The 27,359-nt window shown below is 38.5% G+C and overlaps 1 protein-coding gene across 6 annotated transcripts; it reads right to left on the reverse strand.

Moving 5' to 3' along the window:
* Nucleotides 1-13,855: 13,855 nt before the first annotated feature.
* LOC307031688 (G2/M phase-specific E3 ubiquitin-protein ligase-like) lies at nucleotides 13,856-23,363 on the reverse strand. Of its 6 annotated transcripts, none has more exons than XM_079668987.1 (13): nucleotides 21,989-23,363; nucleotides 21,634-21,749; nucleotides 21,249-21,555; nucleotides 20,821-21,148; nucleotides 20,532-20,571; nucleotides 20,384-20,451; nucleotides 20,205-20,294; nucleotides 19,756-20,069; nucleotides 19,398-19,576; nucleotides 18,805-18,977; nucleotides 18,301-18,469; nucleotides 14,697-18,224; nucleotides 13,856-14,572 (listed from the first exon to the last, which is right to left on the reverse strand). In XM_079668987.1, exons 6-12 carry the CDS (start codon nucleotides 20,425-20,427, stop codon nucleotides 18,189-18,191), a joined length of 1,005 nt encoding a protein of 334 aa, XP_079525113.1. In that variant the 5' UTR covers nucleotides 20,428-20,451; nucleotides 20,532-20,571; nucleotides 20,821-21,148; nucleotides 21,249-21,555; nucleotides 21,634-21,749; nucleotides 21,989-23,363; the 3' UTR covers nucleotides 13,856-14,572; nucleotides 14,697-18,188. The 6 variants fall into 6 exon arrangements, with proteins under 6 accessions (XP_079525113.1, XP_079525114.1, XP_079525112.1 ...); XM_079668988.1 differs by having other exon boundaries at nucleotides 18,301-18,466; nucleotides 21,634-21,752; XM_079668986.1 differs by having other exon boundaries at nucleotides 21,634-21,752.
* Between the last annotated feature and the right edge of the window lie 3,996 nt (nucleotides 23,364-27,359).

The raw sequence follows: 27,359 nt of genomic DNA on the forward strand, positions 1-27,359 counted from the left end.
TGGCAAAAAATGATTTTATCTCTCATCAAAGATGGCAGACAACGTGCATTATTGTACTCTGCATGGGAGTTTGACAGGGTATTACTCAAAAAGTACACGATAAAAGTATTTGATTGTACTTGTGGTGGTAGTTCAAATAGTACTGAGTCCAACAGTACATCTTTCACTGAGAACTTATGGCAAAAAATGATTTTATCTCTCATCAAAGATGGCAGACAACGTGCATTATTGTACTCTGAATGGGAGTTTGACAGGGGATTACTCAAAAGGTACACGATACAAGTACTTGATTGTATTTGTGGTGGTAGTTCAAATAGTACTGAGTCCAACAGTACATCTTTCCCTGAGAACTTATGGCAAAAAATGATTTTATCTCTCATCAAAGATGGCCGAAAATATGCACTCTGCATGGGAGTTTGACAGGGTATTACTCAAAAAGTACACGATAAAAGTACTTGATTGTACTTGTGGTAGTAGTCCTAGTAGCACTCTATCCAGCAGTACCACTTTCACTGAGAACTTATGGCAAAAAATGATTTTATCTCTCATCAAAGATGGCAGAAAACATGCACTCTGCATGGGAGTTTGACAGGGGATTACTCAAAAAGTACACGATAAAAGTACTTGATTGTACTTGTGGTGGTAGTTCAAATAGTACTGAGTCCAAAAGTACATCTTTCACTGAGAAGTTATGGCAAAAAATGATTTTATTTCTCATCAAAGATGGCTGAAAACATGCACTCTGCATGGGAGTTTGACGGGGTATTACTCAAAAAGTACACGATAAAAGTATTTGATTGTACTTGTGGTGGTAGTTCAAATAGTACTTAGTCCAACAGTACATCTTTCACTGAGAACTTATGGCAAAAAATGATTTTATCTCTCATCAAAGATGGCAGACAACGTGCATTATTGTACTCTGCAGGGGAGTTTGACAGGAGATTACTCAAAAAGTACACGATAAAAGTATTTGATTGTACTTGTGGTAGTAGTCCTAGTAGCACTCTATCCAGCAGTACCACTTCCACTGAGAACTTATGGCAAAAAATGATTTTATCTCTCATCAAAGATGGCAGACAACGTGCATTATTGTACTCTGCAGGGAGTTTGACAGGGGATTACTCAAAAAGTACACGATAAAAGTACTTGATTGTACTTGTGGTGGTAGTTCAAATAGTACTGAGTCCAACAGTACATCTTTCACTGAGAACTTATGGCAAAAAATGATTTTATTTCTCATCAAAGATGGCTGAAAACATGCACTCTGCATGGGAGTTTGACGGGGTATTACTCAAAAAGTACACGATAAAAGTATTTGATTATACTTGTGGTGGTAGTTCAAATAGTACTTAGTCCAACAGTACATCTTTCACTGGGAACTTATGGCAAAAAATGATTTTATCTCTCATCAAAGATGGCAGACAACGTGCATTATTGTACTCTGCAGGGGAGTTTGACAGGAGATTACTCAAAAAGTACACGATAAAAGTATTTGATTGTACTTGTGGTAGTAGTCCTAGTAGCACTCTATCCAGCAGTACCACTTCCACTGAGAACTTATGGCAAAAAAGGATTTTATCTCTCATCAAAGATGGTCGAAAACATGCACTCTGCATGGGAGTTTGACAGGGTATTACTCAAAAAGTACACGATAAAAGTACTTGATTTTACTTGTGGTAGTAGTCCTAGTAGCATTCTATCCAGCAGTACCCCTTTCACTGAGAACTGTTAGAAATTAAAATCAATGTTTTGATGGTATAATGTAGCTTAAACATACCGTCAGTTTAAACGCTCTTTTATACTGAAAATCAGAAATTCTTGTGCACAAGCAGTTAAGCTTTTATCCTGAAAATCCTTCATCTACGGTTAGCATTTAGCATGTGGCTAATATACGATTTCCTAAAGAGGTGAATTGAGTAGCGAAATGACGTGGTGTGGTGAAAACCGAGATACTACCATGCTGAATATTAAATGAAAGTACAGTTTATTTGAATACACTATTGTTTACAGACGAGAGTAGCATGTGACAACATCCGGAATGACCGGAAACAAAACCAGCCGTGAAGCATTTTCTGTATGTTTTAGAGTATTGATTACAGCGTTTAGAATGTGTTACATGAAAAGTGATGAAAGAGAATATGAGGAGAAAAGGCGTGTTAAGCATATGTTAAAGGTGAAAAGTACCAATCCTCTGTTTAAATGCAACAACGGACATTAGAGGCGAGGCGAGCCGGCTGGTGGGGAGGAGCCAGCAGAGGATATATAAAGCACCGAACGGGGGATTCATGCTTCTCTTCTTGCTCAGGTCAGGAGAGCCAGATCACAGCTGTTTTCTGCCGGAACAATATTCTGTCTGTAACACTACCGCGCCTTTTTTAATTAAAGTATCCCATTTGAATCTTTTCAGAGACTCTATTTAGTCTCATTTTAAAGCTTCTCTCCTGGACGCGAGAATAAAGAACATATTTAACAGAACTTATGGCAAAAAATGATTTTATCTCATCAAAGATGGCAGAAAACATGCATTATTGTACTCTGCAGGGGAGTTTGACAGGGTATTGCTCAAAGTACACGATAAAAGTACTTGATTGTACTTGTGGTGGTAGTTCAAATAGTACTGAGTCCAACAGTACATCTTTCACTGGGAACTTATGGCAAAAAATGATTTTATCTCATCAAAGATGGCAGAAAACATGCATTATTGTACTCTGGAGGGGAGTTTGACAGGGTATTACTCAAAAAGTACACGATAAAAGTATTTGATTGTACTTGTGGTAGTAGTCCTAGTAGCACTCTATCCAGCAGTACCACTTTCACTGAGAACTTATGGCAAAAAATGATTTTATCTCTCATCAAAGATGGCAGAAAACATGCATTATTGTACTCTGCAGGGGAGTTTGACAGGGGATTACTCAAAAAGTACACGATACAAGTACTTGATTGTACTTGTGGTGGTAGTTCAAATAGTACTGAGTCCAACAGTATATCTTTCACTGGGAACTTATGGCAAAAAAGGATTTTATCTCTCATCAAAGATGGTCGAAAACATGCACTCTGCATGGGAGTTTGACAGGGTATTTCTCAAAAAGTACACGATAAAAGTACTTGATTTTACTTGTGGTAGTAGTCCTAGTAGCATTCTATCCAGCAGTACCCCTTTCACTGAGAACTGTTAGAAATTAAAATCAATGTTTTGATGGTATAATGTAGCTTAAACATACCGTCAGTTTAAACGCTCTTTTATACTGAAAATCAGAAATTCTTGTGCACAAGCAGTTAAGCTTTTATCCTGAAAATCCTTCATCTACGGTGAGCATTTAGCATGTGGCTAATATACGATTTCCTAAAGAGGTGAATTGAGTAGCGAAATGACGTGGTGTGGTGAAAACCGAGATACTACCATGCTGAATATTAAATGAAAGTACAGTTTATTTGAATACACTATTGTTTACAGACGAGAGTAGCATGTGACAACATCCGGAATGACCGGAAACCAAACCAGCCGTGAAGCATTTTCTGTATGTTTTAGTACGGTGGCTGGGAAGTGCAATGGACAATTACAAAGTGTGAAACACTTTAACAAAGCTTGAGACAAATTTACATTTAATAAAACAAAATGACATTAGCAAAAACACTTTTACCAAGGATAAAACAATGTAACATTAACAAAAACAAATGAACAAAATGCAAAACACTTTAACATTTCCCGAAACACTTTAACATTTCCCGAAACACATTAACATTTCCCGAAACACTTTTTACAAACCAGAATCAAAGCGGAAAGGGAATGTACATCATACCGGAAGTGACGTGACGTGATTGGCTCAAATTTAAGTTTGTTTTGGCGGAAAGACCATAGGTACGAGTGTGTTTACGTTCAGTAAGCATGTTTTGTCCGTTTTGTAGAAACAAACTGGGACAAGTGACACCGTTTTGCTCATCTTGTGGACAATCTCTGGAGTGTTTAAAGGACACGGACCAAACAGAAGGACCAGATATCTTGCATCATTGCGTGCAATATTTTAATGAAGGTCACTCGTATGCTGTCGTGGACATGTTGTCTACCTTTCACGGTGTAAAAATCAGTTTGCGGACTCTTAAAAGCAAACTGAATCAAGCCGGGTTTTACCGCAGAAAGGGTTATTCCTCTCAAATCGCTGTAATTAACGCCATCAGGTTGGAACTTCGTGGACCTGGACAATTGTTTGGAGATTGTTAACTGTGTTCGTTATTCTCCCGACCAGGAGAGAAGCTTTAAAATAGGAGACTAAATGGAGTCTCTGTGAAAGTTCAATTGGGTACTTTAATTAAAAAAGGCGCGGTAGTGTTACAGACAAAATATTGTTCAGTCAGACAAACAGCTGTGATCCGCTCCTCGATAGGGAAGCCAAGAGCCTGGATCTCTCCTCTGTGGCTGTTTATATATGGTGTGCTGGCTCCTCCCCGCCAGCCGGCTCGCCTCGTCTCCAATGTCCATTATTGCATTTAAACAGAGGATAGGTTCTTTTCACATTCAATATATGCTTAACACGCCGTTTCTCCTCATATTCTCTTTCATCACTTTTCATTTAACACATTCTAAACGCTGTAATCAATACTCTAAACAATACTTCTCGGCTCGTTTGGTTTCCGGTCATTCCGGATGTTGTCACATGCTACTCTCGTCTGTAAATAATGTATTCAAATAAACTGTACCTTCATTTAATATTCAGCATGGTAGTATCTCGACATCTATAGTTGTAGTGTTAAATCAGTAGGCTTCGGTTTGCACCACTCCATATCATTTCGCTACTAAATTCACCTCTTCAGGAAATCGTATATTAGCCACATGCTAAATGCTAACCGGAGATGAAGGATTTTCAGAATAAAAGCTTAAAAGCTTAACTGCTTGTGCACAAGAATTTCTGGTTTTTCAGTATAAAAGAGGATTAAAACTGACGGCATGTTTAAACTACATTTCCCCATTAAAACATTGATTTTAATTTCTAACAGTCCCTCCTTACACACCTAAAAGGTGTGTATAATACTGAAATCAATGAGTTCTTCATCTGAACTTTGCATATTACATATCTCATATTACAAACATACAATCTAAATGGAATGGTTCAATAGGCTTAACTTTACAAAAATACAAAATAAATTCTTGTCTGTGTTCAAACATAAAAGTTTTCCCTTGTGCATAACTTCTAGTGTTTACATTCAATATCATTCTTCAAAATAGCAGCAATGGCTTGGTATCAGAACATTTCTTCCTCCCTCCTTTCACAGAAACCGTTCTCATACCACACTCAGTGTTAAGGCACTTGTTTTTACAAAGTGAAAAGAAACAAACCATTTTAGAATAGCAATGATTTATACAACATGAAATCTACCATATTAGAATAGTATAAAATAATAAAGTCAAATAAAATGGACTATCTTAGAATAGTGTAAAATTAATTGGAATAATAAAAATATTAAAAATATACTATCTTGGAATAGTGTAAAATTAATTGGAATAATAAAAATATTAAAAATATACTATCTTGGAATAGTATGAAGTAAATTGAAATGGATTCACTCCATTTTAATTTTGCTCACTTCTTCACATGATATCATTTAAAGAATCACATCGGCTGGACATTCATTGATCAATCTCATCTCCGAACATCCATATCATTTAAACTAACTCATCATTGTCATCCACATCTGTATACGGGGTGGGTCGTCTTGTTCTGCTAGCATTTGTAACCGTCTCCTCATGAGAAATGTACCCTCCCTCCTTTCATACCATTTAAGGTATGAAAGTAATATGTTCTCTAGAAGGGGCCGTTGTACGTTCTACTCTGGGGTACGGCATTCTAGACAGTCATTTCTGGGAGAAGATTTTGCTCAGTTACAACAGTTGTAGAGTTTCATTACCTTTGGGTGGTCTGTTCTAATGCAGTGATAAAGTCCCTGAAATGGTGTGAGAAGCAGTGGAATGTCAATAACGCATTATACTAATTTATTTTCAATTCTGGTCTACTTAAATAGCTATGCTAACCCCTTTAACAGTGTGTGGAACCTTGGGTGCTCGAGCATGTGATAATTACTCCCTCCTTTAACAAGGACTTTAAAACAGAAGTCATTTTATTTAATGGTTTGTAGTTCAATTCCGGAATTTACACTTATGGCAGATATGTTTCTCCTTTAAATAACATCTCTAAAAGTCAGGTCATCACTGATTGAATGGATGACCTTTAGGAGCTGGTGGCGCTTGAATTTTAAAACTAATACTCTGGTGCCGTGCGCTCCCTCTGAAGCTGCAAGTAAGATTTAAAACATCTGCAGGGTGGGTTGAGCGACCCCTTCTCCCTGAACGATGTTTGTTGTAACAAATATGCACCATCACAATGAGTGCTCCAAGGCCCCGCATGTATTGCTCCCAACTACATTAGTTTTTTTTTAAATTAAACTTTGCTTTCGCTCTTTGCCCAGTGTCATTTTAAAACTCTACATCTTGGACGAAAAACAACTGTTATTTCCACCTTAATCTTCCCTCCTGAGGTAATAACCATGCTACAATGGAGAAATCAATACTCTAGATTGGAACACCATCTTTGGCTTGGTACTAGCTCTACCTTTAACATTTTCCATACAAATAAAGATTTGTCTGCTTTTATAGAGTGGTTACTAAAACCATCCCTTTAAACTGTAGGTCTATACTGTAACAAATTAAATCTTCCCCAAATTCACACATGAATAAAAAAAACTCTTAAAGAATAATTTGTTCATATGATGAAAAGATTGAATATATGTTCTACCCTCAGTGTGTTTTTAGGGTTATTTAATAGTTTCCTCTTTTTTCTTTATAAATTCACCAATTGATTAATTCATGGCTAATAAATCTTTTTCTTTACGTATTTCTCGTTGGTGAATAAGTGTGTTTATGTGTAAACTCACTCACTCCCGTTTTCCTTCTCTCCCCCTCTGGTTGTCAAGCCACGACCCCCTCACATTCTGCCGGACCATGCCAACTCCTCCGTTCTTTCCTCTCCTCCGTCCACCTTCTCCTCAGTCCATCTGCGCTTGGACCCTTCCGCTGTAACTCTTTTCAGTGTCCCATTTGCTTTGCTTTTCATCTCCTCCTTTAGTCTCTACTTTGTTGCATGGAGGGCGTATTCCGCTCTCATGTCCCACACTCTGCTCTTGTGTCCAAATCTTGTGGCTCAGCTTGGAACTTCATGTCCTGTGGGGGACCGATGAGAATGTGCCTTTTTATGTCACCTGTAGTTCTGGATGCCTCAGGTGGAGATGGTTCAGGATAAAGTCTTGTCATTGTTGGTTCAGCTCTGCTTCTCTGTCTGTTCGATGGAAGAGGAGGAGTCTTCCGTGGTGAGGTCTTTTGTCTGCTTGGAAGTTGGGGTCGTAGTGTTCTGACAGGCGGAGAGATAGAGAGAGAGAGATCTCGGGACGCATTATCTATAGTTAACACACTGAGGTAAAATAAATCCAATCTTTCCCACTCTATTTTCCTAACCATACTATCTTTCTTTGATGTTAAATGTCATCTAAGCCCAGTTAATGTTTTCTAATAATTGTACCATATCCCTAAACATTGTTTTCACCCACTGTAACATGTTTACTCCAATTAACTTTCAGGAAACCACTTTCTTCCATACATTTAAATACCTACATGTTTCAAGCACCACATATTTCACACACTATAAAAGAACGTCTCCATATTTTCTCCATCACTTTAAATCTCACTGTTATTTAGAACATAAGTAACTTTGGTGACTGGACATATCTGCAATGTCGCCACTGTCTGCTGGGAAATTGTGTTCATAGAGTTTGTACGTACAAAGCTGTACTTTTGGGTTAGTAGCCTGTGTACTCTTATCCCTAGGGGACCCCACAATTGGTTTGGCTTTGTTCTCGTCATCATCTCTATTTTATCCCTGGTTGTGTCCGTTACAGAATTTAAATAACGAGTCCAAAAATAACATACAAAAAATTGGACTCTTTTTCAGATGTAAAACAAAAAAAATAGGTTTTCACATTAATGTACAATCTATAAAAATCTATAGACAATTTGTCTTTTGAGCTGTTTCTATCTTTATCTTATTTCTATTTATTGTTTTGTTCCAGCTCTGCCAAATCAGTCCTAACTCCCAATAATGTTCTGGAAGTTGCCAGTGAAGGGTGACAATGTGTGAGGTGGTGTCAATTTGCTCCTTTTTCTTTACCTTTAAACCGGAGCGCGTGTGAAGTTTGTTACAACCTTTCACGCTTCCGTCCACCGGGGATCAGCCCACTGTCTTTTGTGAACTTTCACCCTCACCCAATCACCTGGCCGAACAGGAGTCTCTTCTGGTGTCTCGTCTGGTATCTCTGTAGTTTTCCTAGCCTGCTGTGTAGACAAAACTTGCATAATATTACTCAGAGTTCTGACATATTCATCCACTTCTATTTTTCTAATATCTAAAACTGGACCACTCCCTCCTTGGAGAAGGCCCGAGCTTCGGCATACCTCTTGTTGACTACATGTTATTATTTATTAACTACAACGTCACTGAAATCAACATATCTGTATAATCATGACACTCCCTCCTTTGAGCATAAAATGCTCAATTAATATTGCAATGATTACCCTATTCTGAACAGGACATGTAAAACCCATAACGTTGCATTAAAGAAATATAACTTCTCCGTGTACCCACAAGGGGTACAAAAATATCGTATGATTTATGGTTTTCTGATGGTATAAATGCATATTCACTATAAAAAAAATCAGCAATTAGCACTTCTAATAGTTTACTTGTTTCAATAATGGCTTTTGTAATGGTATTATGCATCATCATTGCTGCGAAAAACAATACCTCTGGTGTCGCTAATGCGTCTCGATAACTCTAGGATTAGAGGATTGGTTGACACTGCTGAACTACCATATGATAAAATAATATTTCCCCAAACTGGAGGGAAAATATGAACTATTCTCACAGAGAGTGACCTGCATGAAGGGCTGGTGCCCCTCACTCAAATGAGATATTGCCTTACGCACTACACTATAAATCAGTAAAGTTACTCAAGAATAAATAAATAAAGACTGATTCTTGAAACTGTTGTAAAAACCCTACAACTTCTTCATCCAAGCTCTCAATCAGTGTTATGTTATTTAATCTGCGGCTCATGCCTTAAAACAGATACTTCAGACCGATTATAAAATTGTGTTTGAGAAAAATGTAATCTGACTCCATAAATCACATAATTGTTTGATTAAAAACTGCACTTCTGGCTAACAATAAATGAAGTTCCCCTTTAAACACAGCCCCGGTCTTTTGTCGGGGTCCATTTATGTACTGGCTGGAAAATGTTGGGCCAGTCTCCGTCGCTCCGTCACTGTTCTCCCGTTAACAGTCACTCTAGTTCAGCTGGGTTCTTGTTGACTTCTTCACTGGTTTGAGACAAGCGACCCTATCGGACACCTCCCTTTGTCTTTCGGCAATAATGTCATTATGGGCTTCAACTGCCTTTCGTCTCTCTTCAATAATGTCATTGTGGGCTTCATCTGCTTTTCGTCTCTCTTCCATTCCTCTGTTGAGCTGCTCTTCCATTCTTCTGTTGAGTTCCTTTTCCATTCTTCTGCCGAGTTCTTCTATTCTTCTGTTGGATTCTTCTGCAGAGTTCTGCTTCCATTCTTCTGCTGAGTTCTTCCATTCTTCTGTTGGATTCTTCCTCTCTTCTGCTGAGTTCTACCACATGTAAGCTGTTTGTCAATCCTTGGCTGGCATCTTCCAGATGGTATACCAGACTTGCAACCATAGCTTTTCTTTTTTCAGCTCTGTTCATAGCAATGTTTTCAGGTCCATACCAAGAGGGTTGTCCGGCTTTGATCCATGCTTGTTGTTCTCGCAGGTATTCTCCATTTTCATGGTCAATTACTGCTTTTCTATGGGCTTTCGTTGGTTCAGGCTGATTATCTGCTGGAAGCAGTCCTCTCGTTCGCCACTGTTCCAACAGTTTCTTATATTGGGTCCATGTCTTCCATCTAAGATTGGAACTGTTGTAGCATCTGATCTGATTTTTACCCTTTCCTTAATAACGGCAGTTGTGCATGGTTCTGCGTCTGGTCTCAACTTAGTGTCTTTAAGTGACATGTTCTCTTCTTATTCGAATGAAATTATGAAGTTTATCAAGGATTGAAGCACTAATCCTCCGACTAGCACCTTTGTTCCTGATTTTAATATCCTATGTCATCCGATCTTAACTTTAAATCAGGTTGTTTTTTTTTTTTGTTTTTTTTTTAATTAATATTATTAAAGTAAATTAAAATATAAAAATTGTGCAAATTCTAAATTGTTTAAAAAATAAAAAAAATTGCAAATTTTAAATTGTTAAAAATAAAAATTGTACAGTGTACAGTATAGTTTTGACTTTGAAATATGAATTTGGTTCAAATTCACAATGTTATGGTGTTTCTGCTATTTGGGTAATAATTCTGTACTACCACCAGAGTGCGCTATTTTAAATTCCAGCTTAATCCACTAGGGAATAGCTGTTTCAAAACTGACTCGTTTTTAACAAGGAGAAACTTAGTTTCCTCAAAAATATCTTTAAAATAGGAATTCACACTATGGTTAAACAACACAACACATAACCGCCAAAACACATTTGCAAAGAAGAATATTCACAATGTTATGGTGTTTCCGCTATTTGGGTAATAATTCTGTACTACCACCAGAGTGCGCTATTTTAAATTCCAGCTTAATCCACTAGGGAATAGCTGTTTCAAAACTGACTCGTTTTTAACAAGGAAAACTTAGTTTCCTCAAAAATATCTTTAAAATAGGAATTTACACTAAGGTTAAACAACACAACACATAACCGCCAAAACACATTTGCAAAGAAGAATATTTCAAAAACCGCCAAAACACATTTGCCAGCAGGAATATTTCAAAAACCGCCAAAACACATTTGCCAGCAGGAATATTTCAAAAACCGCCAAAACACATTTGCCAGCAGCAATACTTCAAATCTTTGGAAATACAACAATCCTTCCCTCTAATATCCAAAAATTGATTCAGCCTTCTAGTTTCAACTGTGACAAGAAGTATTATTCGTTCTTCACAAGATGGAGGTCAGGAAAATGCCTCATTGGAGTGAAACCAGCTGCATAAGAACAAAGAAAGGAGTGCTTTGAATTAGCATTTCACGAAATGGCGATCGCCCTGTCTTTGTTTTTCCACATGTGGGGTGTAAACAAGATGGCACCCGATTATTTCGCACTCTGACCTGTAGACAAAGAGATTTGTCCATGCGGCTCTCAGGTGGGAGTTTAAACAATGGCTAGGTGATCTTTAAACGAACAGTAACAAAGTGAACCACTGGTGTGGTATCATAAACCCTGAAATACAAGCCAAAACAACACTTAGTTTAAAATAACAACATTTCTATCTAGTTTACTATGAAAAAATGGGCTTTATCTTATTGATATCATCACTTAAAGTTAGGAACCCTTACGCACTAGCTATAAACCTGTTCACGTAATATTTGACTTTATAGTCGACTATGGGCTTTATCTTATTGATATCATCACTTAAAGTTAGGAACCCTTACGCACTAGCTATAAACCTGTTCACGCAATATTTGACTTTATAGTCGACTATGGTTAACTGTTGCTATTTGGACACGCCAAACTGGGACTAATATGGAGACCTATCAGCCACTGATAATAGACCGTCGTCTTATTACTGCACTGCTGCTGTAACTCCGATTACCGTAACCCACCCGCAATATCTTTTTTTAAACAGAACAGTTTTAACCACTGATAAAGGCCTAGACCTTAACCAAGCCTTTCTTGAAAAGGACTTTCTTCACTGACTTCGGTCTTAGCCCTTAACTGATTCACTATGCCCCGCTACTTTTCACTTTCTCGGCCCTTAACCGATTCGCTATGTCTCCAGATCTTAACAAAAAGTCGTTAAATGGGCTATATACCCTTACGTCATAGGCTAAATAACTATTAACGTAACAAGAGACACCCATGTGAAAGCAGCAAGGCACCTATCCGAAGTACAATGTCCACACACTATATATTTAAAATTCAACACCCACACGTGGTTAATAGCATGCAGGGTTAATGGAACAAAAGAAAGTGTGAACTCACCCTGCTTGTGACAAAACAACGCCTCGTGGTTTTAGAGTGATTATTTTATGAATTTGGGTTGTTTTAACATTAAAATGCACAGCTATTTTCAGGATCAGCCGGCTGCCATCAAACACACAAATCTAACTTTGCCTAGTTTAACTAGTGAAGAATCTTTGTCATAACAGGCATCTTCTTACCGATTGATTTGAGCTCTTGTGTGTCGAATGGCTGCAAGCGTCTCCAGAAAACAGCCGGTTGGTTTTCTCTCCTCGGTCAGCGAGATCACGTCAGGGAACTCACCAGATTGTTAACTGTGTTCGTTATTCTCCCGACCAGGAGAGAAGCTTTAAAATAGGAGACTAAATGGAGTCTCTGTGAAAGTTCAATTGGGTACTTTAATTAAAAAAGGCGCGGTAGTGTTACAGACAAAATATTGTTCAGTCAGACAAACAGCTGTGATCCGCTCCTCGATAGGGAAGCCAAGAGCCTGGATCTCTCCTCTGTGGCTGTTTATATATGGTGTGCTGGCTCCTCCCCGCCAGCCGGCTCGCCTCGTCTCCAATGTCCATTATTGCATTTAAACAGAGGATAGGTTCTTTTCACATTCAATATATGCTTAACACGCCGTTTCTCCTCATATTCTCTTTCATCACTTTTCATTTAACACATTCTAAACGCTGTAATCAATACTCTAAACAATACTTCTCGGCTCGTTTGGTTTCCGGTCATTCCGGATGTTGTCACATGCTACTCTCGTCTGTAAACAATGTATTCAAATAAACTGTACCTTCATTTAATATTCAGCATGGTAGTATCTCGACATCTATAGTTGTAGTGTTAAATCAGTAGGCTTCGGTTTGCACCACTCCATATCATTTCGCTACTAAATTCACCTCTTCAGGAAATCGTATATTAGCCACATGCTAAATGCTAACCGGAGATGAAGGATTTTCAGAATAAAAGCTTAAAAGCTTAACTGCTTGTGCACAAGAATTTCTGGTTTTTCAGTATAAAAGAGGATTAAAACTGACGGCATGTTTAAACTACATTTCCCCATTAAAACATTGATTTTAATTTCTAACAATACCGAACAATGTGGCAGGTACTAAAACAAAAGTACAGTCTTCGAGTGAAGAGAGATGATGTTATGAATTTGCTCCGGGAGCTTAACCCTCGGCTGCGAGAGGAGATCTCGCAGAAGGTTTATAAGGAGAACCTACCACTCAATGGGACCGAACTATATGTGGCATGCTGACGGTTATGACAAACTTAAGCCGTTCGGTGTGGCCCTTTCAGGATGCATAGATGGATTTTCACGTAAAGTACTATGGCTTGAATGTGGTCCAACAAACAATAACCCAAGAGTTATCGCTCAATATTTCCTCAAATGTGTGCGAAACCTCGGTGTCATCCCCATGAGGCTGCGGACTGATTGTGGCACGGAGAACGGAATTATGGCTGCAATTCAGTGTACCCTACGTCACCATCACCATGACTACTACTCTGGAGCGTCCAGCCACATGTAAGGCACATCCATGACTAATCAGCGCATTGAGTCCTGGTGGTCCATATTAAGAAAGGGAAGGTAAGTGTTTATCATTATTATCTATTACTTGCCAACCCTGTCCGACAAACAACATTTGCTTAGCTAAAGTGTATCAGTTTTTATTATAATAGATATAATATATAGCCTGTAGTCCAGGGGTACTCAAATACAAATCTTAAAGGTCCACAAAGAAAATGTTCAATAAGACAAAGGTCCGTTTAATACGGTCATTCAAACTTTTAAACAATTGTAACAAGATTCTTAACACGAGATTGCAAAAACAGTCTCGAAGTGAATCAAACCATCCCAGGAATCAAAGTCGAAATAAGTCCAGAACTATTGTACATTGTGTCAAACACTGTTGCTTAATGAGAGAAGTGGCACCTTTGGTCTGTTGCCAAGACTTTGAACTTTGGCACAAAAGGCGTGATGGCCAGGCGGACACACTGATGCAAGTGTTCATTGGTGAGTCGGCTGCGGTACTTGTTCTTCACCATGTTCATTGTTGAGAATGCAGACTCACACCTGTAGGTTGAGCCAAACATTGTGAGAATGTGAAGTGCCATCTTATGCAGGAGAGGGAAATTAGCTGCAGTGACCATCTTTGTCCAGAAGGTGGGAGTGTCACAGTCAGCCTCTTTCAGTGCAAGGTTTTCCTGGAGGTCAATCAACTCACTTTGCAGAGAAGCAGCACTGGCCCATGGGAAGATTTGTTGTGCTTCTGCAGAGAACTCTCTGACATTTCTGACCAGAAATGGGTTTTCAATGTACAGTAGGACTTGTTTTCCTAATCTGAAGTCATCAAAGCGAGTCTTGAAGTTTTCAATCAGCTTCTCCAGGAATCCAACATGATTCTGAGGACGATTGTCTCCTTTGGTCTGTTCCAAAAGTTTGGGGAAGTGGAGCAGTCCCTCCTGTAGGAAAAAATAAATAAGAAAAATATAAGGAGCACTGCTTAAAAGGGTATGATAAAGTATCAAAAAGGTGTTCATTGGAATCCAGGAAATGTGTGTGGTAGAAAATATTAAAAAGGCTTACCTGTAGGTCACTTTTGAAAACCTCCAGTTTCCTCTGGAAAGCACGCACTGCTGACATCAGCTCACACACTGTGTTGTTCTTGCCCTGTAGCTTGAGATTTAGGTCATTGAGATGAGATGTTATATCAGCCAAAAATGCAACAGCTTCCATCTTCTCTTCATTTTGCATGAATTCCATGAACTGTTTTGCTTTTGCACTCTTTTGCTCTGACAGAAACACTTGCAGCTCTTTCCTAATGGACCAAAAACGCTCCAGGACCTTGCCTTTGCTCAGCCACCTGATGTTGTTGTGCAGGAGCAAATCATCAAAAGTTGCATTGACCTCTGTCAGGAATGTTCGCAGCAAGCGATGCTGCAGTGAAGATGATGCTCTCAAAAAGTTTATGAGTCTCATCACTGTTGCCATGATTTCAGAGTACACTTCTCCAAGACTTGCACAAAGGACAGACTGGTGGATTATGCAGTGGTATGAGATCAGGTCAGGGTGGTGATCTTTCAGGCGCTGAACCAGTCCTCTCTCTCTCCCCATCATGGCTGGAGCTCCATCAGTAGCAATTGACACCACTTTCTTTAGATCTATCCCTCTTTCATTCAGCATTCCCATTACTGCTTTATAAATGTCTTCCCCCCTTGTGTGTCCACTGAGGTTCGTCAGGCCCAACACATCTTCAACAAACTCCCCCTTTGCCTCATCATAAAATCTCACAAACACCAGCAACTGAGCATTGTCAGTGGTGTCAGTGGACTCATCCACAGCTAAGGAAATGCGCTGTGCATTTTTGATTCCATCACAAAGCTGATTAATCAAATCACCAGCCAGTATTTCCGTTCTTCTGGTTGCTGTGGAATCTGAGAGGGGGATTTGCTTAATTTTAGCTGTTATTTCCTCTTTTTGTTTGCCTTCAAACATGGTCTCCATCACTTCAGTCATGCATTCTTTAATTATTTCTGCATCAGAGAATGGCTTCTTGTGTTTAGCCAACACCCATGCCACTCTGAGTGAGGACTCAGTTGCCTTTTCTCCTTGTGACATAGATGTTACAAGGATCCTGCTTGCAGCTTGATATGAGGATTTCATCCCATTTATTTTTGTGGTTCTTACCGCTGAATTTTGAGGGAAGGTCGCCTCAAAATAATTATGTTTCGTTTCATAGTGCCGTTTCAAATTGCCACTCTTCACAAGAGCTACCGTTTCTTGGCATATTAGGCACATTGGTTTGGTGCTCGCTGGAGGGAGGATGAACGCATATTTTGCAGTCCACTCATCTTTGAATTGCCGGTTTTCACTGTCGACTTTTCTTTTATTGGTCATCTTTGAACATGCCATTTTTCTAGCTTTACTAGCTACACTAGGCTACAGCTGAAACTACTAGCTAAATGCAACTAGATGCGCTGTCAACTCTCGCTCTGACTTTATTTATTTTTTAAGCTCCCGCGCTGACTCAGACAGGTTGAAAGAGACGACACACGCATTTTCATTCCGCGAAGACCCGCCCTCCTGTGCCTCTGATTCGCAGACTGTTGGTGGGGGAAAAAAACGCTGACGGGCTGCTGAATGTGATTGGACCAAAGCGTTGACAGACACACACACACAGTGGAACAGTGTGTGTGTGTGTGTGTGTCGCCAGAGCGCTGTTTGCAGACATAGCGGATAATTTTGACTCGTTGCGTTGTGGCAGACGGATAAGGCAGGCGTTGTGGCAGGCGTTGTGTCTCGCAGATAATACAGATAATACAGATTATACAGATAATACATATGAAAAGTATAATTTGCTCAGAGTCCAGAGACAGTGGTGGTTCGGTCCGGATCCGGACCGGAGTCCGGACTTTGAGGATGCCTGCTGTAGTCTATGACCCAGACTATACAAGGCCTTTCCTTAGAACTTCTTTTTGGCAGAAATAAAGTTAGAAACTGGGAACATCTAAGCGTGGGTTTTGGATTGAACAGTGGCCCCTGAGGGGACCTAGGCACTATAGGTTGTGAAGCAAATAAATTATGAAATAGACACTCAATGATTTGTTGTTGATTTTACTGGTAACCTTTTAATGTAATTTGTAGAATTGTTGTATATTGCTTAATAATTCACTTGAAAATATATCAATTTCTATAGGTCTCAGTTCTGGATGGAGCTATTTGCAGACCTCCGAGATGCTGGATACTTCAACGGGAGTCACGAGCATCAGTGCCTTCTGAGATTCTGCTTCGTTGATGTTATTCAGAAGGACTTGGATGAGTGTGTGAGACTGTGGAACAGTCACAGGATTCGCCCTTCCAGAACAGCATCATGTCCAGGAGGAGTGCCCAATGAACTGTACTACTTGCCACACAGGTAATACATTGGTGATGGATTGATACTTCTTTGTGTTTTTATCTTAAATGTGGGACTGTGGATTTGAGATTGAACAGGCAGAATTGGATGCTGTTCCTGAGACAAGACTGTCAATAGCTCCATGTGGGGACCAAAACATGCAGGAGTACTTGGACTTTGCTATGGAGCGCAATGACCTACAGAAGCCAGAGAACTGGGAGACTGCATCAGAACTGTACATGAAGCTGAAAGAATATGCTCAGTTATAAAGTAATCGAAAAGGTATTCAGAAGTACAGTAGCACTGTTTCACCACTCCAAATCAGATTTCAGGGCTCAACAATGCTTGGTTTCATGGTTTGTCAGACTGCATTTACTCTTTCCCCTGTGATGTATCCAAATGATTATAGTACCTGTTCATCTGAAGACTGGTCCTATTTAGAAAAAAGATATTCCCATACATTTTTAAATAAAAACAGCATTTTGAAATGAACATTTTTTCCAGCCAATCACCATATCTGTTTCAATGTCATTTATACAGCACCAAATCACAGCATAGTCATAACATAAATATCTTAATCATTATAAAATATAACTGGAATAACAACAAACAACGCTCCAATTAGCAAGCACAAACAAGGTTATGTTGTGTGCGTAATTGTGTGCAGAAAGAACATTTCTGTATAAGTCTTATTTCAACCATGTGGACTCACTGGAAACCTGAGAATGAATGACTGATTTAGAACAAAGAAGCTATGGGTGGCAATGTGAAATATGTATAGCAAAGTTCAGAGTATTTATAACAATTGTATAGGTATAGAACAATACTTTGATTTTGTCCCAAACTAAATGGACAACATGAGTTGTGAGAAAAAAAAAACACGTTCACATCTAACAACGACTATATGAACAACCTTCATAGAGTGTTTACTCTATGAAAAACCTTCATAGAGTCTGTACTCTATGGGTCATCCAGTCACATGACTTAAAAAGAGCCAAATCCTGGAGAATTTAGCATTCCAAAGTCCATTTGGGACTTAAACACATTGTATGCGTCAAGGAGTGGTAGTTTTAATGTGTTGGAACATGTGTTTGCCATTGGGAATGGAGAGTCATCAAGGAACTCTATTCCTGGCGATGGTTCAAATCCAGATGAGGTAAGTTAAGTCAGCCCAGTCGCAAACATCAAAACATCCTCCAAAGACACAGCAGTCTGGCTTTCTGCAAAGAAAACATGTTCAGATACATTTTGGCAATGTGTTTCCTGAAATAGTTATAAAAACAGCGATTTACAAACCTTCACAATCGAGGAGATAGTCTGCCCAGTAGCCCAAAGTTTGACTTTCCCTAAGCCTCCTGTTACTCCCTGGTTGAATGAAGTCAGGCTTGAAGAGTCGCTCAAGTTCCAGAGCAGTAAGTCGATTTTCAGAGTGGCACAGGACCGGGGCCAGCAGAGTAGGGTGCTGCTATAGTGCGTTTAAAAACTGAAGGGCTGAAAGACCCTCCTTGAATCTGAAGAGTGAACAAAAAAAAAGTTTCATCACAAAGTCACATTTAAATAACCTAATACCTAAAACAAGGGGGGGGTGGCATGAGCACTTAAAGATTGGCACAAGACAGGCAGGGAAAGGAGAGACGGACGTCCCATATCAGTTATACTACACAGGCACACATTTTGACACTGACTAATTGCTAACAGATAAACATAGAATAAACCAAAGAGGGGGACCATGAGGCATTTTAAACAAACAATTCTTACATACATTTAAAAAAAATCACATGAATACAAATATGATCTTACCTGTCAATTACAGAGGAGTTTCGGCCAATAATGTACCACTGGAGGTAGTCTGACACAATATCATTCTTTCCTTCAACAGAAGCCACATGTCTCAGACAACCTGCTGTCTGTAACATTGTGCTGTGTCTCATGGTCATTTCTCGCAAGGCATCCACTGAGGCAGCATTCTCAATCTGAAGATTATAAAATGGACATAAACAATCCAGTCAATAACTGCATGTACTGTATATTCTTGCCATTTTTGTTCCATTGCAAGATTGATATATTACTATTACTACTATCCTTGTGCAATATATACCTGGCTGCTAAATCCTCTATTACAGGATGTGTTTTTTGTAAATTGTGTTTGTGTATCTTTACTAGTTTTTTATCATTCTTCTTAGGTAACATTAAGCTGTCTTTGGCTCTATTCTGCTCCAACAATGTAAATGTCCCCTCTGTGGGACTAATAAGGGTATTCTGATTCTGATCACAAAACAAAAAATGAAGCCAATTCGGTGTATGTGATAAAGGTAAAGTAAAGATGTCTCAAAACACTGCAGGAACTACATAATAATCCACCCTACCACACTGTTGCTTTATGCAATTCTCACCTCTTGTAAAGCTTTCCCTACTTCTTCATCAGTTATTAAATCAACTGTTGCTTTGAATGAAGGCTGGCCTGCAAGATAATGTACAAGATCTTCTGACAGGAAATGTGGCCCTGGACCTCCATGCACAACTGACACTGCAATCATCTTTCCTGCCAAGTAGTATTCATCCTCCCTAACAGCTGTGAATAAATGTATTCATATTGCAAAATTAAAACATTATTTATTATATACTTTAATGTACTGTAATGAAACTCAACGTTTTGGAAAAATTGTTCAAGCAACAAATCATATGTCATGTGATATATATGGTTAATGGTCATTAACAATTGTATTAGTACACTTCTAACCGTATGCATACCATTTGCATTATAGACCAAGAAGCGGCGTCCGTCTGGCCCATCAAAAATGGGCTGGTCTTTCAGATTCTTCATCAGTAGAGATAACAACTCTCTCCTGGGACCACCTGAGTCAATTCCTTCTTCGAAAACACCAGCATCATCAGTGAATTTTACCAGCATGTCACAGTTTTCTGAATACGATGTACGCTTGAAACCTCTGACTGCTCCATCCCAAACATTAGCCCTTGAAATGTTGAACCGGCTGACTCTTCCATGATCAATAGGCTGTGAGAGGTTAGCAATAATGGCAGGTAATGTAATGTTCATCTCCTCCCTGTAAAGGAAAAAAAGTGACCTTATTAGTGGATATTCCAGAGAGTGCACAAACAGTTTAAAAAAAAAAATGTTGTACCAGAAATATTGTACAGAGAAAAAAAATATAATGCCACTGTAATAGCTGTCCGTTTACATTTCAGTGTCCAATAAACTCGTCATGTTGACTGCAACCAGCTCTTCGTCCTCTTCTTCAACACATGGTGCATACAGGTCTGTGTATGTACTGTTAGGAAGTGATCATTCCCATGTTAAAACATCTTACAAACAAAAATGTCTTTCTCGTGTAAGTGAGTTACTAACATTTGTACTTACCTGTAGCAAGTAGTCTTGTCTGTATTTGTTTTGGGTGGACCCATATCCTCAGTATCAGATATTACTATCTGAAATACAAATACAAATGTCTGGAACAAAACAACACTGAACATTAGAAACATCAGGCTTCCACAATCTGCCTCAATACCTGTCCAGGCTGAGTTGTGGATGAATGTCCAAGTGCCTTCCTGAAACATGATAAAATTGATAAAATTATTAACTTCATGATACAGGGTATAGTTGAGTTTTAAGTAACATTTAGAGGTAGGAGGAACCATAAGATTTATAAATAACAGATTATTTTTGTTTGACATTAGATTAAACATGACATGTATGGTATTTTTGTATCTATGTTCACCAGAGAAAATGATGTGGCCTATTCTTATCATCCACTTAAAGATAAATTACTTATTTTTTTAAAATAAGTACAAACTTACCCTTCATTTTCCGGTTTGTGTTTTGGAGTACTTTTGTTTCGTGGTTCAAATTCAAATACCCGAGAGTAAAAGTGTACAATTATCAACAGCTTCCATTATTGTTCCCTTACCACATATGTCTATCAACAGTGAAACGTTGTGAGTGTTTCTGATAGTAATTGTAACTGCCAAGTTGGTTCTTCTAAAATATTTACCAGAATATAGATTTCCTGCTTAAAATCAAATGTATATGAAAAATAAATAAATGAACACGTGTCAGCCTGATTGAATTCAGCTGTGCTCCTAGATGTGATGATAATATCCGAATCAGAGTCTGAGGTATCATCCCCTGTAGTAAAAGCAAAACGTTCAACACATTATTATGTATGCTGCAGTAGAGGATGTTAACATGTAAACAATTAAAATATTGAATAATAACATCCACAAACCTCCTCTAAAATGTTTCTCAAGGCAAATGAAAAGGGTGATCCTGGCATATGCCTTTCCTAAATCCTTTTCATATTCTGCCAATGTGAATGGCTTTTCTGAACCAGGCACATTGACAACCTCTGAGCAGTCTGGATACAAAAGGACGTACGGTCCTTCATCCATGTCCTTGTTAAAGGCTTTCATTTTCTGGACAGCTCGTTCCAGTATACCAGGTGCTGCTACCTCCGGGTCTGTAAACAACGTGAGTGTTTTCCCTCTCCGAGGCTTTAAATCAACTCCTTGTGGCGACGTCATTCCTATGTTTATCTAGTAAAATAGCAGAGATATAAGTAATGACACACACAGAGACACTGAGATTTCTATGAAACGGTTAATGCAGCTTACCTGGACTCGTCTCTTTTCTTGTTTAAGTCTTCCTTTCCCACAGTTAAAAGACTGTTTCTCTTTTGACTTTGAGTTTCTGTACTCCATGAAAAATGTATAGGATCGGCCTGGTTGTTCTGCTGGTATGAATAGTTCCAATACAAATATAAAAATTAGCAGCTCCAACAATCAGCAAAAGCAAGTGTGCATTAAGGTTTACGGAAAACCTAAAAATAAAAACTAGCATATTAGCTCAATGCATTGCTATTCCGTTAAGACATGGATTGGTATTTGACTGATATGAAACTGTGATTGAACTTTTATTTACTGCATGTCTTACATTAGCATCACAAAGCTAGCGCAATACTACACTTACTTTGTTTCGCATTTTCCGGCTGTTTCGATGTCCCCTGTGCGCTTGGTACACCCGTCTGGTCCGTGTCCTTTAAACACTCCAGAGATCCTCCACACGAAAGGCAAAACCGTGTCACTTGTCCCAGGTTGTTTCCACAAAACAGACAAAACATGTTTACCGAACGTAAACACACCATAGACTGTATATGAAACACACTCGCACCTTCTGTCTTTCCGCCAAAACAAATTTAAATTTGAGCCAATCACGTCACGTCCTATGGTCAAGTCACGTCACGTCACGTCACTTCCGGTATGATGTACATTCCCTTTCCGGTTTGATTCTGGTTTGTAAATGTGTTTCGGGAAATGTTAATGTGTTTCGGGAAATGTTAAAGTGTTTCGGGAAATGTTAAAGTGTTTTGCATTTTGTTAATTTGTTTTTGTTAATGTTAAATTGTTTTATCCTTGGTAAAAGTGTTTTTGCTAATGTAATTTTGTTTTATAAAATGTAAATTTGTCTCAAGCTTTGTTAAAGTGTTTCACACTTTGTAATTGTCCATTGCACTTCCCAGCCACCGTATTTTAGAGTATTGATTACAGCGTTTAGAATGTGTTACATGAAAAGTGATGAAAGAGAATATGAGGAGAAAAGGCGTGTTAAGCATATGTTAAAGGTGAAAAGTACCAATCCTCTGTTTAAATGCAACAACGGACATTAGAGGCGAGGCGAGCCGGCTGGTGGGGAGGAGCCAGCAGAGGATATATAAAGCACCGAACGGGGGATTCATGCTTCTCTTCTTGCTCAGGTCAGGAGAGCCAGATCACAGCTGTTTTCTGCCGGAACAATATTCTGTCTGTAACACTACCGCGCCTTTTTTAATTAAAGTATCCCATTTGAATCTTTTCAGAGACTCTATTTAGTCTCATTTTAAAGCTTCTCTCCTGGACGCGAGAATAAAGAACATATTTAACAGAACTTATGGCAAAAAATGATTTTATCTCATCAAAGATGGCAGAAAACATGCATTATTGTACTCTGCAGGGGAGTTTGACAGGGTATTGCTCAAAGTACACGATAAAAGTATTTGATTGTACTTGTGGTGGTAGTTCAAATAGTACTGAGTCCAACAGTACATCTTTCACTGAGAACTTATGGCAAAAAATGATTTTATCTCTCATCAAAGCTGGCAGAAAGCATGCATTATTGCACTCTGCATGGGAGTTTGACAGGGTATTACTCAAAAAGTACACGATAAAAGTATTTGATTGTACTTGTGGTAGTAGTCCTAGTAGCCTTCTATCCAGTAGTATCACTTCCACTGAGAACTTATGGCAAAAAATGATTTTATCTCTCATCAAAGATGGCAGACAACGTGCATTATTGTACTCTGCAGGGGAGTTTGACAGGGGATTACTCAAAAAGTACACGATAAAAGTATTTGATTGTACTTGTGGTAGTAGTCCTAGTAGCACTCTATCCAGCAGTACCACTTCCACTGAGAACTTATGGCAAAAAATTATTTTATCTCTCATCAAAGATGGCCGAAAACATGCACTCTGCATGGGAGTTTGACAGGGTATTACTCAAAAAGTACACGATAAAAGTATTTGATTGTACTTGTGGTGGTAGTTCAAATAGTACTGAGTCCAACAGTACCACTTTCACTGAGAACTTTTGGCAAAAATTGATTTTCTCTCTCATCAAAGATGGCAGAAAACATGCATTATTGTACTCTGCATGGGAGTTTGACAGGGGATTACTCAAAAAGTACACGATAAAAGTACTTGATTGTACTTGTGGTGGTAGTTCAAATAGTACTGAGTCCAACAGTACATCTTTCACTGAGAACTTATGGCAAAAACTGATTTTCTCTCTCATCAAAGATGGCAGAAAACATGCACTCTGGTGAAAAATGATTTTATCTCTCATCAAAGATGGCAGAAAACATGCATTATTGTACTCTGCATGGGAGTTTGACAGGGTATTACTCAAAAAATACACGATAAAAGTACTTGATTGTACTTGTGGTGGTAGTTCAAATAGTACTGAGTCCAACAGTACATCTTTCACTTAGAACTTATGGCAAAAAAGGATTTTATCTCTCATCAAAGATGGCAGAAAACATGCATTATTGTACTCTGGAGGGGAGTTTGACAGGGTATTACTCAAAAAGTACACAATAAAAGTATTTGACTGTACTTGTGGTAGTAGTCCTAGTAGCACTTGAAGTATTATTTGAATTATTTGAAGTATTAAAGTAACGTGTTATGGCAGGAAAGTTCAATCTGGTATATTCATTTTAATGTCACCTTATATAGAATGTGTGTTAAACTTGTGATTTCTGCATTGAGTGACTTCTGCCTAGCAGATACCAAGAAGAGGCCCCTAGGGTCTCTCTGTTAATTATCAATAGTCCTTGCAATCAATACTCTGGAGGGGAGTTTGACAGGGTATTACTCAAAAAGTACACGATAAAAGTACTTGATTGTACTTGTGGTGGTAGTTCAAATAGTACTGAGTCCAACAGTACATCTTTCACTGAGAACTTATGGCAAAAAATGATTTTCTCTCTCATCAAAGATGGCAGAAAACATGCACTCTGCATGGGAGTTTGACAGGGTATTACTCAAAAAGTACACGATAAAAGTACTTGATTGTACTTGTGGTAGTAGTCCTAGTAGCACGCTATCCAGCAGTACCACTTTCACTGAGAACTTATGGCAAAAAATGATTTTATCTCTCATCAAAGATGGCAGAAAACATGCATTATTGTACTCTGCATGGGAGTTTGACAGGGTATTACTCAAAAAGTACACGATAAAAGTACTTGATTGTACTTGTGGTGGTAGTTCAAATAGTACTGAGTCCAACAGTACATCTTTCACTGAGAACTTATGGCAAAAAATGATTTTATCTCTCATCAAAAATGGCAGAAAACATGCATTATTGTACTCTGGAGGGGAGTTTGACAGGGTATTACTCAAAAAGTACACGATAAAAGTACTTGATTGTACTTGTGGTGGTAGTTCAAATAGTACTGAGTCCAACAGTACCACTTTCACTGAGAACTTATGGCAAAAACTGATTTTATCTCTCATCAAAGATGGCAGAAAACATGCATTATTGTACTCTGCATGGGAGTTTGACAGGGTATTACTCAAAAGGTACACGATAAAAGTACTTGATTGTACATGTGGTAGTAGTCCTAGTAGCACTCTATCCAGCAGTACCACTTTCACTGAGAACTTATGGCAAAAAATGATTTTATCTCTCATCAAAAATGGCAGAAAACATGCACTCTGCATGGGAGTTTGACAGGGTATTACTCAAAAAGTACACGATTAAATAACTTGATTGTACTTGTGGTGGTAGTTCAAATAGTACTGAGTCCAACAGTACATCTTTCACTGAGAACTTATGGCAAAAACTGATTTTCTCTCTCATCAAAGATGGCAGAAAACATGCACTCTGGTGAAAAATGATTTTATCTCTCATCAAAGATGGCAGAAAACATGCATTATTGTACTCTGCATGGGAGTTTGACAGGGTATTACTCAAAAAATACACGATAAAAGTACTTGATTGTACTTGTGGTGGTAGTTCAAATAGTACTGAGTCCAACAGTACATCTTTCACTTAGAACTTATGGCAAAAAAGGATTTTATCTCTCATCAAAGATGGCAGAAAACATGCATTATTGTACTCTGGAGGGGAGTTTGACAGGGTATTACTCTAAAAGTATTTGACTGTACTTGTGGTAGTAGTCCTAGTAGCACTTGAAGTATTATTTGAATTATTTGAAGTATTAAAGTAACGTGTTATGGCAGGAAAGTTCAATCTGGTATATTCATTTTAATGTCACCTTATATAGAATGTGTGTTAAACTTGTGATTTCTGCATTGAGTGACTTCTGCCTAGCAGATACCAAGAAGAGGCCCCTAGGGTCTCTCTGTTAATTATCAATAGTCCTTGCAATCAATACTCTGGAGGGGAGTTTGACAGGGTATTACTCAAAAAGTACACAATAAAAGTACTTGATTGTACTTGTGGTGGTAGTTCAAATAGTACTGAGTCCAACAGTACATCTTTCACTGAGAACTTATGGCAAAAAATGATTTTCTCTCTCATCAAAGATGGCAGAAAACATGCACTCTGCATGGGAGTTTGACAGGGTATTACTCAAAAAGTACACGATAAAAGTACTTGATTGTACTTGTGGTGGTAGTTCAAATAGTACTGAGTCCAACAGTACATCTTTCACTGAGAACTTATGGCAAAAAATGATTTTCTCTCTCATCAAAGATGGCAGAAAACATGCACTCTGCATGGGAGTTTGACAGGGTATTACTCAAAAAGTACACGATAAAAGTACTTGATTGTACTTGTGGTAGTAGTCCTAGTAGCACGCTATCCAGCAGTACCACTTTCACTGAGAACTTATGGCAAAAAATGATTTTATCTCTCATCAAAGATGGCAGAAAACATGCATTATTGTACTCTGCATGGGAGTTTGACAGGGTATTACTCAAAAAGTACACGATAAAAGTACTTGATTGTACTTGTGGTGGTAGTTCAAATAGTACTGAGTCCAACAGTACATCTTTCACTGAGAACTTATGGCAAAAAATGATTTTATCTCTCATCAAAAATGGCAGAAAACATGCATTATTGTACTCTGGAGGGGAGTTTGACAGGGTATTACTCAAAAAGTACACGATAAAAGTACTTGATTGTACTTGTGGTGGTAGTTCAAATAGTACTGAGTCCAACAGTACCACTTTCACTGAGAACTTATGGCAAAAACTGATTTTATCTCTCATCAAAGATGGCAGAAAACATGCATTATTGTACTCTGCATGGGAGTTTGACAGGGTATTACTCAAAAGGTACACGATAAAAGTACTTGATTGTACATGTGGTAGTAGTCCTAGTAGCACTCTATCCAGCAGTACCACTTTCACTGAGAACTTATGGCAAAAAATGATTTTATCTCTCATCAAAAATGGCAGAAAACATGCACTCTGCATGGGAGTTTGACAGGGTATTACTCAAAAAGTACACGATTAAATAACTTGATTGTACTTGTGGTGGTAGTTCAAATAGTACTGAGTCCAACAGTACATCTTTCACTGAGAACTTATGGCAAAAACTGATTTTCTCTCTCATCAAAGATGGCAGAAAACATGCACTCTGGTGAAAAATGATTTTATCTCTCATCAAAGATGGCAGAAAACATGCATTATTGTACTCTGCATGGGAGTTTGACAGGGTATTACTCAAAAAATACACGATAAAAGTACTTGATTGTACTTGTGGTGGTAGTTCAAATAGTACTGAGTCCAACAGTACATCTTTCACTTAGAACTTATGGCAAAAAAGGATTTTATCTCTC

This window comes from Notothenia rossii (assembly GCF_949606895.1).
Source record: "Notothenia rossii genome assembly, chromosome: 3".
Taxonomy (NCBI): Eukaryota; Metazoa; Chordata; class Actinopteri; order Perciformes; family Nototheniidae; genus Notothenia; species Notothenia rossii.